This window comes from Macaca nemestrina, chromosome 1 (assembly GCF_043159975.1).
Source record: "Macaca nemestrina isolate mMacNem1 chromosome 1, mMacNem.hap1, whole genome shotgun sequence".
Lineage (NCBI taxonomy): Eukaryota > Metazoa > Chordata > Mammalia > Primates > Cercopithecidae > Macaca > Macaca nemestrina.
The window spans coordinates 65,336,572-65,357,676 of record NC_092125.1 but is presented as its reverse complement, the minus strand read 5'-3'; the positions used below and the strand labels follow the sequence as shown (position 1 = coordinate 65,357,676).

Below are 21,105 nucleotides of genomic sequence, written 5' to 3'. Positions count from 1 at the left end.
GTTTTTATAAATGTACAATTTAAAATACCAGAGGAAAGTTCAATGAGAGATGTATAAGAGCTCTTCACTGAAAGCTAGAGATAAATAAGAGATATAAAGGCCGGGCGCCGTGGCTCAAGCCTGTAATCCCAGCACTTTGGGAGGCCGAGGCGGGCGGATCACAAGGTCAGGAGATCGAGACCACAGTGAAACCCCGTCTCTACTAAAAATACAAAAAATTAGCCGGGCGCGGTGGCGGGCGCCTGTAGTCCTAGCTACTCAGGAGGCTGAGGCAGGAGAATGGCGTGAACCCAGGAGGCGGAGCTTGCAGTGAGCCGAGATCGCGCCACTGCACTCCAGCCTGGGCAACAGCGTGAGACTCCGTCTCAAAAAAAAAAAAAAAAAAAAGAGATATAAATAAATGTAGGAACATACCATGTTTATGGATTAGAAGGCACAATGTTGTATAGATATAAATTCCTCCCAAATTCATACATAGATAAAATGCATTCTAATAAAAATTTCAAAAGAATTTTGGTGAAAATTGACAAGCTGATTTTAAAATTCGTTTAAGTGCAAAGGAGCAGAATTGTCAATGTAACCTAAAGAGGAGATGGAAGAGGAATAGGAGAAGGACCCACATTGCCAGATATCAAGGCTCATTATGAAGCTGTAGTAAAGAAGACATTGTGGTGTTGGTGTAAGATAGTCACATAGACCAAGGGTTAACAACTGTGAGTAAGAACAAATGCCAAATATGCATAGCTAATTGGCTTATGACAAAGTGACACTACAGAGCAGTAGGAGAAAGGATGGTTTTTTTAAAATAAAGTATACCAGATTAATTGTATATCCATATGGAAAAAAATGAATCTTGGTCCTTTACCTTACATCATAGCAGTTATGGGTGGATCATAGTTCTAAGTGTGAAAGTAAAATTTAAAATATCTTAAAAGAAAACATGGGCAAAGATTTGAGGGTAGGCATAGATTTCTTAAATGGGATACAAAATGCTAATCAAAAGGGAAGCACTTGATATACTGTACTACATTAAAATTAGGAATTTATGTTTATACAACACACTTTAGGAAAACTTTATGAAAGTAAAAAAAGGCAGGCCATAGATCAGGAAAAAGATATTTGCAATACATATCTAACAAAGGACTTTTGTCCAGAGTATACTAAAAACTCCTACAACTAAATTAGAGCTAGGTAAATCATCCAATAGAAAAATGAGTAAATGACTTGAACTAGCAGTTTGCGGTAAAGGAATATCTAAATGGTCAACAAACATATGAAAAGTAATTCAGCCTCACTAATCACTGGGGAACAACAAATTTAAAGCACAATGTGATACCCAACAGAGTTTCTCAAAAAACAAAAAAGAACCATTAACAATAGCAAGTGTTCCATGTTCTGCAGGAGTGTGGTTTGGTATAACAGCTTTGGAAAACTGAACAAACACATGCACACACCTTATAAGCCAGCAATCCCATCCTCAGGTATATGCGGAGAAAAAAATGTCAATGTTCAGCAAAAGACATTTACAAAATTATTCGTAGTAGCACTATTCATGATAGCCAAAAAACTAAACATAACCCAAGTGTTCATCAAGATAAGTTAATTGTGATATATTCATACACTGGTAGAATACTAAATAGAAATGAAAATAAATGAACCTCAACTATGTATAACATGGATGAATCTCACAAATACAATATTTAAAGGAAAAAAATAACGTGTGAAAGAATGCATAATGGATGATTCCATTTCTATAAAGTTGAGCAACATGCAAGCCCAATCTGTTTAAAGTGCTGTTAAAAGTGAGAAGAGTGGAATTCTGTGCAGGGGTAAAGCGATGAGTTACTAATGGACAGGGGCCATCAAACAGACAATGGTTTTGTCTGTAATGTTGCAGAAAATCCTTTGAGTTTTGTATCCTTTTCTGTAGGTAAATGGTAGGCACATGCGGGATTCAGAGTAAAGGCATTCAGGTAAAGATTACAGTATGAACATGGTTTGAATTCCCTGGCTTCCATTCTTTCTGAGGTACAAAAAAAGTGAGGCAAAGTTAATTACACAAACTTTAGGCAGTGGATTTGTGTACAGGAGTGTGTCGTATTTATGCGACATATTGACCAAGATGACAACACAAACTGATATTTGATAAATAATTATTTAATTAACCAGCACTTCAAGTCCAGGAAAGTAGACATTTGAGCTACAAAAGGCTAGATTACCGATAATTACACATTTTCTCTAGCAGTAGTAAGAAAGTTCTCCAGCCCAGACACTTATTAGAGTGATGTTGCTTAAGGAAGAGTAGAATTGATGAATGAAGATTCTGTATGTTGATTTGAAGGGAAAAATAAGTCCTTCATTTCCTCTTTTTCAGAAAATTTCTGATGGGTGTTCATCAATTTGTCTCTCTCTTTTTCAAGTTGTTTAATCTCCAGAGACAGCTTATACACCTCCAGGGCCACTTTCACATCCTCTGGGCTTGGGAGACACTGCATGAGTTTTCTGCCTGTGAGCACTTGCTCACAACCTTCAGGTGCCTCCTAAAAGTGATTAAGAAATGAGTAGGGGATGGGAGTACATTTTGAGAGTCATTACTGGCAAAAGGGAGACTGACCTGAGGAACAAAGAGGAAATCAGGAGAGACAGTGCATCCTAGCAAGTGTTCACATGCAAGCCAAGCCCAGATCTTTCCTTGAGCAGCAACCAAGCAGGTTGAAGCTAAAAAGATGCTGGGCTCCAAAGCAGATGCAAAGCACATCCACTGAGGACAACTGAGGGATGGTTCTGAGGACCAACCAGAAATGGAACAAATGCACAACCTTTATTGTAGATAATGTAGAGCGAGGGGTCAGGACATCTGGATCAACAGACTCTCAAGTCTAGAGATTTCGGCTCTAGACACACAGCAGGAAAATGTGTCTCTCTAGGCTTATCACCATGCCAGTTTGGAAGTGCTAATTGTGGTAAGTTACTTATGCTTCCCGACAAAAGTCAGATCTCCGCATTGCTAACTGGGACAGAACCTTGGGAGAAGCCACTATTTTTAGGGATTAGTAGCACAGAACTTCCTTGAATTGTGCCACTTACCCACTCACACCTGGGCACTTCTGGGTACCAGGTTCTCGTCTCTGAGCAAGTGATACTTTTGGGACCGATCACACCATAGCCAGAATCACATTCGATAGTGACATTTTCAGGCTCAACATACTGATCCTTATCCACAGACAGCCTTCCATTCACTATTTCTGGTTTCAGACACAGAGCTGTAATGGAAACATATTTTTGAACATACTGTTTCTAAAAAAAAGTCATCATATCAGTATTGGATAATAAAATGGATAAGACATTGTATTCATAATTATATTCTGGTCCTGCAGGTTGTTCTATGCTTTTATTTTAATGATAATTATAACAGTAATTATTAGCATTTATTGAACAAGTACTATATGTCAGTCTATGTGCTAAATTTTTTACTTATCTCATTTAATCCTCACTACCAATCTATGAGTTAGACACTATTATTACGACAATTTTACCAACAAGGAAACTGAAAAGTTAAATATTTCCTCAGTATCAAATAGCTTGTAAGTGGTAAGAATTGGTGCTCTCAATTGCTCCATCCCACAGCCTTGATTTGTGTGATTCCTGATGTTTTATTTCCATTGTTCTTGCTTCATAATCTTCCTGGGTTAAATGGAGCCAGTGGTAATTATTAGCAGAATGATGAAAGCTCCAAGCACAATCAAGAGATAGAGCCTTACTTGATTCGTCTTGTTTCTACAGCAGGTTTACCAACAGCACCACCATCAGGTCATCAAAAGTAGAAATGTAAAGATCGTGGGGAAATGGTAACCATCATGAAGTTTTTGTGGAGATTTCCAACACGTCATAATTTGGGAATTAACACTTGAGATTCCTCTTTCTTGAGTAGTTGAAATTAACTCAGGATTCTCATGAAAACTAGAGTCACAAAGGTATCCTCAGGTAAAAGATATTGTCTCAACATATTCTGGAAAGATACATAAGAACCTCGTAGTAGTGGTTCTCTCTGAACATAGGGCAAGCTATGATTTTGGAAGACTAGAATAGGAAGAAAAGTTCATTTTCAATGTACCTGTCATTTACTTTTTAAAATTATATCAGGCATAATTTAAATAGTATGAATAAATTAATAAAGACAAAATTTATGCTGCCTTTGATTAATAGGAAACATTGCTATTAATATTTTCTAATTCTCTCTTCAATGGATTATGAGTTGATTTGGAGTTACCTTTACATTGAGGAGGTGCATGTTGCCAGTGAAAAGACTTGCAGTAGATTGTAGCAAATCCAGCCAAAACATATCCTTCATCACATTCGTATGTAGCCTCAGGATAAGGAGTTATTAAAATAACTTCCTTGTAGTGTCCATGGGCAATACTGGGAGGGTAACTGCAAACTTGGATGATGAGAGAGACAGAAGAGCATGAACTCATAGTTTCAAATTAATCTCCCCAAATCTGAGTGATCTGTAGGAGATTCAAATGTTCCCATCCAAATCCTTTTTCCATAAGGTAACTTGACACAACTCAACATTTATACTGCTTTCCACCTGAGAACCTAGAGAAAAGCTTGATGTGAATGAAAACAACTCTTTTGTTGAGAGAATCCTCCATTTTATAGGACCTTTCTTGGTTTTTGTTTACATGATCACTAAAATATTTCACTGCTTAGGGAAGTTAAATGAGCTTTGGTATGAAAGCATGAATTCAACCACAGAGTCATATTAAATGAAAATCAATCTCAATAGAAGTCAGGCTAAGTAAAGGAAATATTTATCTGTGAATAGTTGTAAAGGCTCTGAATAACTGCAGGATCCCCAAACAATCTTATCCATAACTACAACACCATCAGAACATAATTAGCATATTTTACAATTTAAACAATGATTTCAGTGTTGACATAAGTAATATGAAATGCTGGGGTAGTCACACTAGAAGGGAACGTTCAAGTTTCAGGAACTCTTGTATGAAAAATTGCAACAAATTTAGAGCCCTGAGAATGTCAAAGGAAATCCTGTGTTGAAGGATGATTGCCTCCTAAGATTAAAACTAAGTGTCAGGGATTTTAAAATGCTCTATTTTCTAAAAATAAAATAATCAGCGCCTTTAACAAACCATGGACATTTGAAAAAATAAAAATACCTCTATTGGCCTTTCTTTTTCATAGATCCTTCAAATTCATCTAGCACTTTTTGTTTTTTCTTTTCAGATGGAGTCTCACTCTGCCACCCAGGCTGGAGTGAAGTGGCGTGATCTCAGCTCACTGCAACCTCTGCCTCCTGAGTTAAAGCGGTTCTCGTGCCTCAGACTCCCAAATAGCTGGGATTACCAGTGTGTGCCACCACACCCAGCTAATTTTTGTATTTTTAGTAGAAACGGGGTTTCACCACGTTGGCCAAGCTGGTCTCAAATCCCTGACCTCAGGTGATCCGCACACCTCAGCTTCCCAAAGTGCCGGGATTACAGGCATGAGCATCCACACTCGGCCCTATCTAGCACTTTTTCTGTTTAACCAAACTAGTCAACTCCTCCTTCCCTAAACTTGTCATGTACATTTCCACTTCTATATATTAACATTTCCTCCTGGGACTCCTCCTTATTAGAATTTGCTTACCTTCTCTAATTGTTATCTCAAGTCCTACTTCTCCATGAAGCTTTCTTTGATTATTTCAAGACACAATGTCTGTTCTTTCCTTATATAACACTTGTTAGCAGTAGATTACTTAAGATTAATAGAGTTTAATTAATGGAACATAAATAAATCGAGTGGTGCGAAGGATATATGGTAACAAATGTTTTGTACCCATGCTATGTCCCTTTGGACTTCTGACTACAGTTGCAGATTAAATACATAGTTTTACACAAGCTCAGACTTATGCTGATGATGTTCTACAGAAAGCATTCCACGTGAATCTGTCAGTCTTACTTTGGAGCCTCTTCTGCAGCTGAAAGAGCACAGTTGCAATTGAGGCTCAGTTACTGACTAAATTACTGAAGCAGTTACTGCCCTTTCAACCCTAAACCAATGAGCAACAGAAAGTATTGGATAAATGTCCCAGTCTCCCATCCTTCAGACAGATAATTAAGAAAGGCATTCCTTACACTTCTCTGTGGTCCCAAAGAATTGAGCCCCTGCTGCTTATAATAGTCACCTTTGCTTATTCCCCTTGTCTCTCTCTCAACCCTCGCTCCTACCTCCTAGAATCACCTCCAAAATAAACTACTGGCTCCCAAGTCATTTTTCTCAAGTTTTGCTTTTAGAGAAACCCAAACTATAGTACCGAGTAATCACCATCATGTTGATGTGAAGAGTCTTTCATAATGAAGATACTTCCATAGTAATGACATTTTCAATGTCTTATCCTGATTAGAGACAGATGTTTATCACCTAGATGCTTATTTCTTCTCCTTGGTATTTCAACAGAGAGGTGGTTCAGTAGGTCTGAGTCAAAGCAAGGAAAGAAAAGGCTGACTCTGTCAGCCACTAGGCTTCAAGGCTCTCCCTAACAGATCACTTCTTCAACCTGGAGCTTCCATTGCATTGTTACACAATATGTAAATCATGTTTTCTGCCTTGACTTATAAATATGGAGCTTTGTGAGGTAATGTCCCTCTTTACTAAAACATCAGCATACATGCAGGAAAAATGACAAAATGAGACTGAATGATTTCATCAATTCTACTTTTTTCTCTTACGAGAAAATTTCTCCTATAAGTTTGTCTTCCAACATATTTTGTTCTATAGCTGCCTTGCATGGTGCTAGTGGTGTGTATCTGTGAATATCTTTGCACAATGCTTCTTGGAGGAACAACCTCAAATTCAGTTAGTTTTAAGTACTTTGATCTTTTGTGGAACCAAGTGGAATCATTTGGGGAAACTAGGAAATAATTACGACAAGTTATCTCAATATTCTTACCTGGTTCACATGCTGGCATTTTAGGCTTCCATGTGCCATCTGTGTGGCATGAACTCTCCCCATCAACAGAAACAGGATAATAGCCTTCATCACACATATATGAAATATTGTCTCCATAGGCATAGACACATCTACCAGTGAAATACCTCCTTTCATTTATGATTCTGATATTCTCCAGATCTGGTGTTGGGCAACATACCCCTGATGGATTAAAAAATGTTCAACATTACATATCTGTATCAAAATATCTCAGGTACCCCATAAATAAATACACCTACTATGTACCCACAAACATTTAAAAAAATTTTTTTAAATGATGTTCACGTTTAGTAAATCAATCACAGGGACACACCTTTGGCTGAAGACCTGATTCCACCTCATTGAAGATGTTAATATCTGAAGACAGACTCATAGAAGCGGAGAGTAGAACGGTGGGTGCGAGAGGCTGGAGAAGGGAGGGGAAACAACTCTCCACTTGTTCAACAGGTATAAAGTTTCAGTTGTGCAAGATTAATAAGTTCTAGAAATCTGCTCTACAAATAGTGCCTATAATTAACAGTATTATATTGTATACTGAAAAACTTGTTGAAAGGGTAGATCTCATGTTAAGTGCTTTTGCCATAATTTAAAGAGAGAAAGAGAAAGAAAGAAACAAAGAAGTTGAGAGAAGAGTTAGACCAAATATCTTCTCCAAATTCTGCCATTGTTTGGTTGAAATGCTATTACTTAATTTCCTTCCAACTGTGTTTCTTCATTAGAAGTCCTTAAAATGAAGTGTTGATTTTGGCAGTGATGAGCTAAGCAATTTAGATTCACCTTCTCTTTGTTAACAAGTAGAAAAACATAGTGGGAAGGGGGCGGTTAATCCGTGAAGAATTCAGGTGCTAAGACCTTAATTGTCTTAGTTCTTTAAATGAGAAAGAAAGATACCCAACGAGGTATGCCAGGAATGTAGAGATATATATATATACACACACACACAAACACTATATATGTATAATATTCCTTGGTATTTCAACAGAAATACTAATATATAATATTATATCTATATTTCTCTGTTGAAATTGTAATATATAATTGTAATATATAATTTTATATATTGTAATATAAATTATAAATTGTAATATATAATATTACATATATAATACTATATAAATATACACAATAATTCTCCTCCCCCAAAATACAACTGAGTGGCTAAGAAGCTGATCAGAACTCAATGTGTGTGATTGCTGGTGACCCGCAGCTCTTGGGAATCTTTAGAACTACACCTTGAAGTAAGAACAAACCAAAAAAGGACCAACTATCTGTAATAAGTACTGAAACCCAGGCTTGTATCGTTACATTCCCTGATTGGATTTGGGTCATTCAAAGCCCTTAATGCCTCTTACTACCTGCCACAAGCAAACAGGAGACCAGACAAGGTTATTAAAAGCCAAAGAAAGCAAGAGACAATGCTAACAGATCTGAGAGGATCCAGAAAATGAAGTTCTAAACATTGATTTAAAAGCCACTTTGTTTTGTTATGTAGAAGGAAATAAAATACAACATTGAGAATTTTGGTAGAAAAATGAATATCAATACTACAAATCCACTACAAGTGGGAACCTTGAAACTGAAAAAATAATAAAGTTAAGAATTCAATTAATAATTAATATCAGATAATACATCAATGAAGGAAGAATTAGTGAACGTAATTTATATTCATAATAAAATACTGAGAAACAAAAAGTAAAAACACCGATAAGAACACAGGAAATATAGAAGATTCAGTATAAGAGCTTAACATAAATGTAGCCAAAGTGTCAGTAGAAGAGTGAAAATAGGGCTAAAATTGTACTCTAAGAAAATACTTATTTGTAATATTGAAGTATTTGAAGTTGAAAATTTTTCCAGAATCAATGAAAGGCATCAAACCTCATATTCTAGAAATATTCTAAATCTCAAGCAAGCTAAACACAAAGAAACCAACCCAGGCATATCTGACAAAAACTGCGAAAAAATAAAGACAAGAACATCTTAAAAGCAATCAGAAAAAATAGATAACCTTCACATGATCAACAGTACGACTAATAGCAAAATTCTTGACAGAAACAAATAAAGGCAGAAGACAATGGAATGAAATCTTTCACATGGCCACGCAAAATAATTGCCAATCTAGAATTTTATATCCAGCAAATATATTTTCAAATATTAAGGCGAAATAATGGCGCATTGAGGAAAAACAAAGAGAGAAATTTGTTGTCAACAGGTTCTCACTAAAGGAAACTAAAGAGTATTTATGAGGCAAAAGAAAGGGACAATAGATATGACTGAAGAATCAGAAGAGAATAAAATAGTAATTATGTGAACAAATCTAAACTAATTGGATTTACTAAAATAATAATAGCAATAGTAATGATAATAATGCAGAGTTTAAGACACATTTATAATTGAAATACACAAAAATAAAATCATATTAAGTCAGGCAGGATAAATCAAGTTAAAGGTTTCTACGGCTTTTCATCGCCTGGGAAGAGGCAAAAGTAGTAAATTATGTGTAAACATCATAAAAAGAGCTAAAAGTAAATAAATGCCAAGTAAATACCAGGTAAAAAATGGAAAAAAAAATTAAAATCAATTCAAAGAATGGAAAAAAAGAATGTAAAACAAAAGTATGTAGCAGATAGATACTAGATATAAATTCAAATATATTAATAATTACACTAACTGTAAACTGATGAGTGCTCTAATTTAATAATGAAAATTGTCAAGTAGGATTAAAATATCCAACTCTATCTTGCTTCCAAGATACACTTAAAAATATATATAATTACAGAAATTGTAAAAACAAAAGACTAAAAGAAGATAAACCATGTACACACTAACTCAAAGTTGTCAGAATTATATTAATGTAAAAGTAGAATTTTAAAGATAAAATAGTTATAGTAATAGAGTCATTTTATAATGATAAAAAGTGAAATTTATCAGGCAAATACATCATTCTAAATTTGTATGCATCTAGCAATGTAGTCTCAAAATACACAAAGCAAAAAATGATTTGAAAAAACAAAAAAGATGGCCAGGTGTGGTGGCTCACACCAGTAATCTCAGCACTTTGGGAGGCCAAGGTGAGTGAATTTCTTGAGTCCAGGAGTTTGAGAGCAGTCTGGACAACACGGGAAAGCCCCATCTTTACAAAAAATACAAAAATGAGCCAGGTGTGGTAGTGTACACTTGTAGACCCAGCTACTGAGTCAGGAGGATGGCATGAGCCTGGAAAGTTGAGGCTGCATCGAGCCAAGATCGTGCCACTGCATTCCAGCCTAGGTGACAGAGCAAGACCCTGTCTCAAAACAAGCAAACAAGCAAACAAATAAATAAAAACTCTGAAAAGACAAAAGACAAACAAAACTTTCTTAGTAACCGAGAGAACAAGCAGACAAGAAATAAATATAGATACGGGAATAGATTTGAACAAAACCATTAAAATTAGATCTAATTGATGTATATATAACATTTCACCCAACAACTGCAAAATATGCATCTTTTCAAGTGCACACAGAACAGTTATAAAAATTAACTATATGCTATGGAGTGAAGCAAGTCTCAGCAAATTTCAAGGACTGTGCTCAACATTTTCAATAGCAAAGAAGATACACACACATACACACCACACAAAGTTCAAGTCTACTTACTCTCACACTCGTTGGAAGATGTCCATGTCAAATTTTCCTGACAAGTCACAGTCAGAGGCTCATCTAAAACAGGTCTATAGCCAGGTTTGCATAGATATTTCAACTCAGTTCCAATTTCAAATATTTCGTGATCACTTAGGTTGTAGTCATTTCTCTCCCAGGAAGCATAGGAAATGTCCGGTAGGTCGGTACAAGCATCCACTCATAAAGAAAGCACAAGGGTGAAAGAAACGTGTTACTGGGAATGGCAGAGTGACTCAGGAGCCTGTCACAAAATAGCGATATCATATACTCATTCAGCAAAAAATGAGACGGTAAAGGTGAAATGAGAATTTCAGAAAAAGACTCGGCAGCACCGTTGCCCGATAGACTAGCGTCTATTAAGCGCATGTGTCTACTAAATGCATGTGCCACTGGAGAGGTGTACGGAGAAGCATGCCATGGTGCAGGAAGGGGACAGTATCCAGGTGCTGGGCCAACTCTGTAGGAGCTCAGTTTTCCTTTCACATCACTGCACTTTAGAATGGTTGGTCTTCCGAGGAAGCATTAGGATCACTAGAAAGACACAGCAAAAATTTGCTCCAGGGTGAGACCGACTTTCTAATCTCATTGCTTAATGGGGAATTAAAATAAGAGGGATTCTTCTTGACATCATGACCCTATCATCTGCAACTTCATGCTTTGGCTTCAAACCAAGCCCCATGTAACTTTTGCAGTTGGGCCTTTCGTCTTGTATTTTCTTTTTTTTTTTTCTATTCAGCAATATGCTAAAGGTCCGTGTGGATCAAGGAGAGGATATGTGTCTATCAAACTGTATATTTATTGAATTTCATCACTACACATTTTGAATGGCACCTAAGTTCATGTGATAGCAAAAGAGACTAGATAAACCGCAATGTAGTGGTGGCTTCCACCTCCAATTAGCTATGTGAGCTAGTGCCAGTTACTTAATCTTTCTTTTTCAGTTTTCTCATCATTAAAATTGGATAAAAAATAGCAGCTTCTTAGAATAGTTGCAAATATTGAATGAGTTAATTGGTGTAAAGCACTTAGAATAGTGTTTGTCACGTAGAAAATGCTCAATAAATGTTAGCAATAAATCATCAATGTTATAAATGATCTGTATGTATTTACAACATCAGGGTCTCAAGACCAATATTGGCCCATAGAGCATTTCTAGGCAAATTATAAAAAAGAACTGCCTTAAAGGAATCTTACTTCCATTGTTCAAAAAATTATCTTAATATGTTGATTTTGTTAGACTGAAACACTTTACTATAGTCTCCTGGAAAATTTTTACAGCAAATATATAAGTCTACAATATCTATGAAGTCGTTGGTCTCATGACTATATGATATATATGAAATTCTTCCAATAGCACTAAGATATCATTAACAAAAAAAAAATCTTCCTTTTAACAAGAAAAGTATTAATTTATCTTAAAATGATTATTGGGAGTCGAGTTGGCTTGTGCCTATGAGCATGCCACACCTATATGTCAGGATAATTTTAGATCCAAATATTGGAACTCCATCGTAGTCCATACTCACTGGATACGCAAGAGGGAACAGAAGGATACCACTCATTATTCGCTTCACAATAGATTAAACTGCTGCCTCGGAGGCTATAGCCTTCCTCACAGTTAACCACAATAGAGTCTTTGTAAGTATAGAGGGGTCCAAATCCAGAAACAAAGATTGCCTTTGGAATCTGTGGTCGACGACAGACAATTTCTAAAGAAGCATACAAAAAGACATCTGAGTTATCAGAGAGAAATGGCAGTAAAGATGTGGCTGTAACTGTTGGCATTGCTTCAATGAGGGTCTAACACAAGCATATATTTAATAGATACTGAACAAAGAAAACATTTTGGAGATTTGTATACTTCAAGTTGCCAGAAACCTCAGCAAAATGAGGTCCCATCATGTTGGTCATGTAAAGTCCTCCAGCTTTCTCATCAATAACAATGAGCAATATCTAAACCCTGAAGTCCAAATCTCAATGTCTCCAAATCCTTCCATTAAATGGCCTTATTTCCTGGATGATTTTGGTTGGGGGTCAGTGACCCATGGTAATGATATGGTGTCATGCAGAGGCAACCAGGGCATCGGGAAATCTGTGGTGCGCCTCCATAAGCAGAGAACAAGCTGCCTTCACCCCACATGTTAGTCATCACATCCTGTCAATCCTGCCATCTTAATTCCTCTATACTTCCTCAACTTCCCTCCAGGCTTACTGCTATGGCTACAGTTGAAGCCACCTTCATTTCCTGGCTGAAAGGTTGCAACAGGTGCCTATCAGTTATGTTTTGTCTCACTTCACATTGTCCTTTTAATGTCTTCCCTTTTCCTTCATTCCAAACTCCTGAAAGTGACACACAAGGCTTTCATAACCTGGCCCGTACTAACTTATCCAGCCTCAGCTCCTGCCTTTTCCACTTCTTGCAGTCTTTTCACTATTATGTTCTCTCTCGCCCCGGCATTGGCTGTGTCCTGTACTGAGTCAAAACAATATGTGATACTATGGTTTTAGGCACTTTAATTGCAGTAAAGAATAATGTCCTAAACCAGCAAGCTGAATCATTACTGATATTGACAAAACATCTCTTCTGGCTTCCATAGAGAGGCCAAGGGAAAGTACTTTCTTTCATTGTCTTGTATTACCTTTATTACCTGCTGGTGTTGGTGTTGTTTTGTTTGCTCCTTAGGCATGCATGGTTGACATTATTAGTGTCCACCCATATTTCCAGTTATTGTAAGATAAACAAAAGACAATGTTTCACAGTTACTCTGCATTATGCAGAACCAAGGAACTAGTTCTGGCCAAAAGGCTGTAATGACAAGTGATATGTGTCACTTGCAGGTCAAAGAACTGAAGAGCCAGAGACTGATTTTCCTTTTTCTCTTCTCCAGCTGAACTAATTTGGAAGTTTTGACATGGAGGTGTCAAAGATCTAAACAATCTGGATTACCATATAAGTGACAGCTGCCCTAGGGAGTTTCCCAGGCTAGCGGTGCACTAAGAAGAAACTTGAAAAAAACATTTACTATATAAAGGCCTTGAGATTTAGGTGTTGATTACTACTGCAGCACACACCCTATGCTATTCTGACTGATACAGCATGCGACAAGGTTAGTTGAATAAATGAATGACTCCATCATTGCAATGATTAATTTCTCTTTTAATCATTCCATCTTCCCTGATAAATACGCCTTCCTTTTGCTTTTAAACAAATAAAAGAGATCAAAGCAGAACTTATCATTCTGACTTACTTTCACAGATAGGAGGGTTTGGGCTCCAGACACCTATTGTTTTATTCTCCACCATGCAGGAGATGGAGGCATTGCCTATGAGTGAGAAGTAGGGGTTGCAGGTGTAAGTGACAGAGGAGGCATATGTGTAGAATTCTCGATCTCCACCGCTGTGTTTCCCATTCCTGATGTCTGGAGGGGGCTCGCACTTGGCAACTGAGGTGAGTGAGTGAAGAGAAAGAAATATTCAGGGTAGGCATTGTGTTAAATCCAAAATTCATGCAAATTATAATGGAGGATAAAAGAAGCAGTGAAATTTCACAGTAGTGTTATTACCTAAAGTAGTTTAGGTTTGTAGTCAGGTCAGAAAAAAAAGTTTTACTTACTTACACATTCTGGGAGAGGATCACTCCAGTCAACTCCTTTACCTTGGATCTGACAACGACTGGTGGTTGAGCCAATTAAGAAAAACCTAAATAAGGTAGGTCAAAGATTTTAGTGGAATTCGTTTACTCTAGACATAAATTATCTATGAGGTTTTGGACAAATCAGAAAAAAATAAATATTGAGTACTATGCTTAGTACATGTGTGATGTAATAATCTGCACACCAAATCCCCACGACATGAGTTTGCCTATATAACAAACCTGCAGATGTACCCCGAACCTAAAATAAAAATTGTAAAAATATATATTTTTGCGAACTTTCTTATCTCCTGTTTGTTCTCCTGAAAATGTATTTATCTTTCTTTTTTTTTTTTTTTTTTTTTTTTTTTTTTTTGAGACGGAGTCTCACGCTGTTGCCCAGGCTGGAGTGCAGTGGCGCGATCTCGGCTCACTGCAAGCTCCGCCTCCTGGGTTCACGCCATTCTCCTGCCTCAGCCTCCTGAGTAGCTGGGACTACAGGCGCCCGCCACCGCGCCCGGCTAATTTTTTGTATTTTTAGTAGAGACGGGGTTTCACTGTGGTCTCGATCTCCTGACCTTGTGATCCGCCCACCTCGGCCTCCCAAAGTGCTGGGATTACAGGCTTGAGCCACCGCGCCCGGCCGTATTTATCTTTCTAAAGAGTCATTTGCTTCCCATAAGTGCCTTTCTCCCATCACCTACTAAAATGGTATATAAGCCCCAAATTCGAATCACCCCCTTTGAGTTACTCATCATCAAGCTCTCCCACATGTATGTTGCACCAATAAACACTGTAATTTCCTCCTGCTAAAGAAAAAAAGAAACAAATTTTTATTAAATATTTTGAAATGAAAAAAATAATGCTTTCTTGATTACTAATGACCATTTAGGCCAGCTTGCAGTTACATTTTCTCATATCAAGCAAAGGGTTTATTTGTTCAATTTTAAAATGCTCTAGCTTGTCTAAGCAACTTAAGTTTTTTCTTTGTATCACATGGTACCCATCCGCAATGAATAAAAATAGAACAGAACAAGATTTACACCTGAAATCTGAGGACTTGGCTTAAATCTTACACTCTCCCTAACAAGCTATAAATTAGGCAGCTCAAAACAAGTAAGTGGTTCACTTGAGTTTGTTATGTAGTTTCCTTTAAATAAAGGAGCAAGACACATTACTGATGTGTACTCGTACTCTGACCTCTAATTTGAATCTTTCTTCTGGCTTCTAGAGCTTGGTTTACTCTCATAAACCTGAGAGTTCCTTAGGAACTCTTAGGTTCCTAACTTCCTGATTATCATCTCATTGTTCTTGCTCTTGACAAGTCCCAGTCTTTCTTCTAGAACTTTTTGCCTTTAAAAAAAAAATTTACCCTGAATATCAATAATAAGCTCCTGAATAAAATATTATCAAACACAGTCCAGGAACACTTTAAAAGAAAATTATACAATGACCAAATAGTACAGTTTTATTTCAAGAATAAAAGGATTCTTCAAAATTAAGAAATATATTAATATAGAATACCTTGTTATAGACTGAATGTACCTACTCAAAATTTGTATGTGGAAGCCCTAATCCCTTTGTGTGGTTATATTTGCATAAGGAAGTAATTAATGTTCAGAAGGGTGGGGCCCTAATCCAATAAGATTAAAGTCCTTATAAGAAAAAACACCACAAAGATCTCCCACTTGCAGTCCCTGCGCCCTCATGCTGACACCAGGGAAAGGTCATGTGTGGACACAGTGAGAGGACAACCAGTCATCTGCAACCCAGGCGGGGAGCCCTCAACAGGAACCAAACCCTGCGGGACCTTGTTCTGAGACTTCTAGACTCCAGAACTGTCGTAGCCCATGGGATTTTGGTATTTTGTTATGACAGCCTGAGCAGACTAATACATACATGATATTAATAAATCTATTAAGAAAAATAAATCATCATCTTAATAGTCACTAAAGTGGCATTTGAAAAATAATCAACAATTAGTTTTGGCCAAAAATGTTCAATATAATGGGAATCAGTGGAGATATAGCTCCACTAAATTTAGGAAGAAAATGCTTGCTAGTCATTTCTGCTAGAGCCAAGAATAAGAGAACAATAACTGGTATCAATTTTTTATTTGAGGTAATTGCTAGCATAAGTACATAAGAAAAAGGAATTAGAAATACAAAAATTGGAAAAGAGAAAACAACAGAATCATTATTTTCAGATTACATAATTACATATCTGGAAATCCCAAGAAAATCCAACTGTATTAGTCCGTTTTCACACTGCTGATAAAGACATACCTGAGCCTGGGTAGTTTATAAAGAAAAAGAGGTTTAATGGACTGACAATTCCACATGGCTGAGGAAGCCTCAAAATCTTGGTGGAAGGGAAAAGGCATGTCTTACATGGCAACAGGCAAGAAAGAATGAGTGCTAAGTGAAAGGGGAAACCCCTTATGAAATAATCAGATTTCATGAGGCTTAATCATCACCATGAGAACAATATGGGGGAAACCGCCCCCACTCCAAGATTCAGTTATCTCCCATGGGGTCCTTTCTACCACATGTGGGAATTATGGGAGCTACAATTCAAAATGAGATTTGGGTGGGGACAAATCCAAGTCATATCACCAACTGATAGACTATTACAAGTAATAAGGAAATTCAAGGTATTAGCTGAGATAGGAGATTAATATATAGAAATAAGTAGTTTCCATATATATGAATAAAAATTGTTAGGAGATATAATGGAATAAAAGACACCATTTGCAATCTCAAAAATAAGACAAAAATAAAATAAGATAGCAAAGACTAAACATAAGAATTGAAAAATGTAAATGGGGAAAACTTTAAAACAGTCCTGAAACACACACACACAGCCACACACACATAGACGACTAGGACAAATGGGAAGTCTTGGCTGGCAAGATGCAACATCATAAAATGTCTATTCTCTTAAAGTTCATTTAAAAGCTTAATACAATCAATTAAAAGTGAAACTCAACCAATTTAAAAGTTCATATAGAAATATAAACAAGCAAACATAGGAAAACTATAAAAATAGAACAGTCAGGCAGATACCTCTAAGTGACATTGCGCACTAAAAATTCAAGAGAAAGGACCTGGTTGTGTGAATATACAGAAAGACTAAAAGCATTGAATAGGACATCTAAAAAAGACTAATATACACTGAAGAATTAAATATGTATTTTTAAAAGATATTCTCTCATATGAGTTAGGTGTAGATCTGTTAATAAATGATGCCAAGACAATGTGAAGGCCATCTAGAGAAAGATATGGATTCTTTCTGTATTTTTTTAACATTTGCATGTGAACCTACACTTATCTCAAAATAAAAAGTTTTTCATCCCTGAGAGGTCTGAAAAAATAAAAAACTTAAAAAATACTATACAGAAATTTTTTCTCTTTTTAATAGGCAAAAATTCAAAAGTTTGATAAAATAGTGAATCACGGAGGTAAAGACAAAGGCATTTGTTTATATTACAAAATATTACAGTTTATAAAGAGCAATTTGGGAATATTTAGCAAAATTTCAAAGCATCTTCTCTTTAATCCAACAATCCCACTTCTGGGAATTTGTCCTACAAACATCTCTCTATATTAATACATATAACATAACATATATATAAAGTATGCATCAGGACATTGTATGTAACAGGAAAAGATTGGAAACACACAAAAGTCCATCAGTAGGAATCATTAAATAAACTATGATAAGCTATGATACATGCGTTAGAAAACTTTGCAGCTGTAAACACATATATACACACAGACAGAGAGAATGAGTAAACACTTGGTGCATGAATTTCAAAGATCTCTAGTACATATTTGTCTTAGATGTTTCTGGTTGCTTTAACAAAATATCATAGACTGGATGCCTTAAACAACAAGAATTTATTTCTCACAGTGCTGGAAGCTAGGAAGTCTGAGATCAGGGTACCAACATAGTTAGGTTCTGGTGAGGGCCCACTTCCTGGTTTGCAGATGGTTTGACTTCCTGCTGTGTCCCCGCATGGCAGAGAAAGAGGGAGAGAGAGAGAGAGAGAGAGCTCTCGCGTCTTTTTATGAGGACACTAATCCCCACATGAGGACCCCGCTCCCATGACCTAATTATCTCCCAAAGGCCCCATCTCCAAATACCATCACACTGGGGATTCAGATATGAATTTTGAGGGAATATCAAAAAAATTCAGTCCATAGCAATGTTGTAAGTGAAAAAAACAAAAGCAAGGTTCAAAACGATGTACGCAGTCAGATATCTTCTGTTATAATAAAGGAGGAAAAATGTTGATAAAAATACTTGTACTCACTTGTATTTATAGAAGTAAACACTAAAGCGATAAATCTGAAACTAATCAATGTCATTTTCTGTCAGAGGGTAGAGAGAAATGGGATGAATGAGGATGGGGTGGAAGTGAGAATTATTGATGTATATCTTTTTATGCCACTTTTATTTTTGAAACATATAAATGCGTTAACTCCTTATAAAAATTAATGAAAAGGAAATTATTGCTTCTAGGTTGCCTTATACTCACCCCTCTGAGCAGCTGAATTCTATGGTTGAACCAAGGAGAAGATCTTTCTTAACTTCCACTATCCCATTGATTAATTCTGGATTTCTGCATCGTTTCTCTAGAAGGAAATTAAAATAATGACTCATGATTCCAATTACTCACAAAATAGAACATTAGGGAAAAAAAAAAGTCTGGTTTACTAACTTTGACTCCTGCTTCCAGATAGACCTAGAGATATTTTTCAATGCTTATTTCTTATTCTGACTCATTTTTTCTCTTTCTATGGAAAGACGGCGCTTTATGAAGTGGGCCCTATTTCTCTTATCCTTTCGTACAGGGAGAAATATAGAATAGATAGAAACCGACCTGGATTGCTCCGGTCTGAATTCAGATCACGTAGGACTTTAATCGTTGAACAAACGAACCCTTGATAGCTGCTGCACCATTAGGATGTCCTGATCCAACATCGAGGTCGTAAACCCTATTGTCGATATGGACTCTAAAATAGGATTGCACTGTTATCCCTAGGGTAACTTGTTCACTTGGTCAAGTTATTGGATCAATTGCGGGCATTGATTCGCTTTGGCTGGTGTAGCCTTAGCATAGGTTGTTCGGAGGCTGAGTTATGCTCCGAGGTCACCCCAACCAAAATTTTTAATGCAGGTGTAGTGAGTTAAAGTCCACAGATTTGTATGGTTTAGATTGCATTAGTAAATTAAAACTCCATAGGGTCTTATAGTATTATCTTATGTCCGCCTCTTCACGGGCAGGTCAATTTCACTGGTTAAAAGTAAGAGACAGTTGAACCCTCGTGGTGCCATTCATACAAGTCCCTATTTAAGGAACAAGTGATTATGCTACCTTTGCACGGTCAGGGTACTGCGGCCGTTAAACACGTGTCACTTGGCAGGCGGTGCCTCTAATACTGGTAATGCTAGAGGTGATGTTTTGGTAAACAGGCGAGGTTAAGTTTGCCGAGTTCCTTTTACTTTTTTTAACTTTTCCTTGGAAGCATGCCTGTGTTGGGTTAACAGTGTGAGTAGTATTAGTTTTGTTTGTGTTTGTAAATATTGGACTGTTAAGTATCGGTGAAATTCTTGTCTGATGTAGGCTTATGCGGTGGAGAAAATTTTCATGTTACTTATACTAACATTGTTGCTTCTATGAAATAATGGATTAATCCAATGTGATGCGAGGAGTTCAGTAGTATGTTTGGGATTTTTTAGGTGTTTGATGTTGAGCTTGAACGCTTTCTTAATTGATGGCTGCTTTTGGGCCAACTATGGAAATTGGATTTTTTTACTCTATACAAGGTTTTATTCTAGTGTCTAAAGAGCTGTCCCTCTTTAGACTAACAGTTAAGTTTACAAGGGGATTAAGTGATTCTGTAGGTAAACTTAAGGTTGAACCAAGATTCTATCTTGGATAACCAGCTATCACCGGGCTCGGTAGGCTTGTCACCTCTACCCAGAAATCTTCCCACTATTTTACCACACAGACGGGTGTGCTCTTTTAGCTGTTTTTGGGTAGCTTGTCTGGTTTCGAGGAACTAGGCTCTAGTTCTCTTTGCGAAGTTGTCTCTGGTTAATTCATTATGCAGAAGGTATAGGGGTGTGTCCTTACTGTTTTGTGCTTGGTTGGTCTTTTTTCATCTTTCCCTTACAGCACTGTGTCTATAGCACCAGGATAAAATTTCTATCGCCTATACTTTTGTACGAGTGAATGGTTTAGTAGAAGTTATTTGGTATTAGTATTGATTGGGTTTGCGGCTAGCGTTAGCTCAAGGCAATCAAATTATATTGAAGTCTTCAGGGTGTAAGCCGGATGCTTTATATTAAGCTATGCCTTGGTTTATCCAAGTGCACTTTCCAGTACACTTACCGTGTTACGACTTATCTCCTCTATATAGATATGAGGGGTGTTTAGTTAAGTTGATCCTTAAATATATTTGAGGAGGGTGACAGGCAGTGTGTGCGTGCTTTATGGCCTTATTCAATTAAGCACTCTGCTCTTAATATACTGTTAAATCCTCCTTGGGCTCTTAGATTTCATAAGAGCTCCTTGTGGGGTTTTCTGGGGTAGAAAATGTAGCCCATTTCTTACCACCTCATAAGCTACACCTTGACCTAACGTTTTTGCGGGGGCACTTATGCTTACTTTATAACCTTTATTAGGGTTTGCTGAGGATGGCGGTATATAGACTAGGCGAGAGGTGGTGAGGTGAATCGGAGTTTATCGATTATAGAACAGGCTCCTCTAGAGGGATATGAAGCACTGCCAAGTCCTTTGAGTTTCA

The 21,105-nt window shown here is 36.9% G+C and overlaps 1 protein-coding gene across 2 annotated transcripts in view; it reads right to left on the bottom strand.

The window, feature by feature from the left end:
* Positions 1-2,141: 2,141 nt before the first annotated feature.
* LOC105484870 (zona pellucida sperm-binding protein 3 receptor-like) overlaps positions 2,142-21,105 on the bottom strand; it is a 38,751-nt gene continuing 19,787 nt past the window's right edge. The window contains exons 4-12 of one of the 2 annotated variants that reach the window (XM_011746944.3): positions 18,831-18,927; positions 14,273-14,358; positions 13,908-14,102; positions 12,186-12,368; positions 10,636-10,836; positions 6,959-7,159; positions 4,271-4,438; positions 3,088-3,263; positions 2,142-2,540 (exon numbers count right to left, since the gene is read on the bottom strand). In XM_011746944.3, coding sequence (XP_011745246.1) covers positions 2,292-2,540; positions 3,088-3,263; positions 4,271-4,438; positions 6,959-7,159; positions 10,636-10,836; positions 12,186-12,368; positions 13,908-14,102; positions 14,273-14,358; positions 18,831-18,927 — 1,556 coding nt within the window. In that variant the 3' untranslated portion in view covers positions 2,142-2,291. The remainder of the gene's footprint in view (positions 2,541-3,087; positions 3,264-4,270; positions 4,439-6,958; positions 7,160-10,635; positions 10,837-12,185; positions 12,369-13,907; positions 14,103-14,272; positions 14,359-18,830; positions 18,928-21,105) is intronic. The other variant, XM_011746947.3, reaches the window with a different exon arrangement.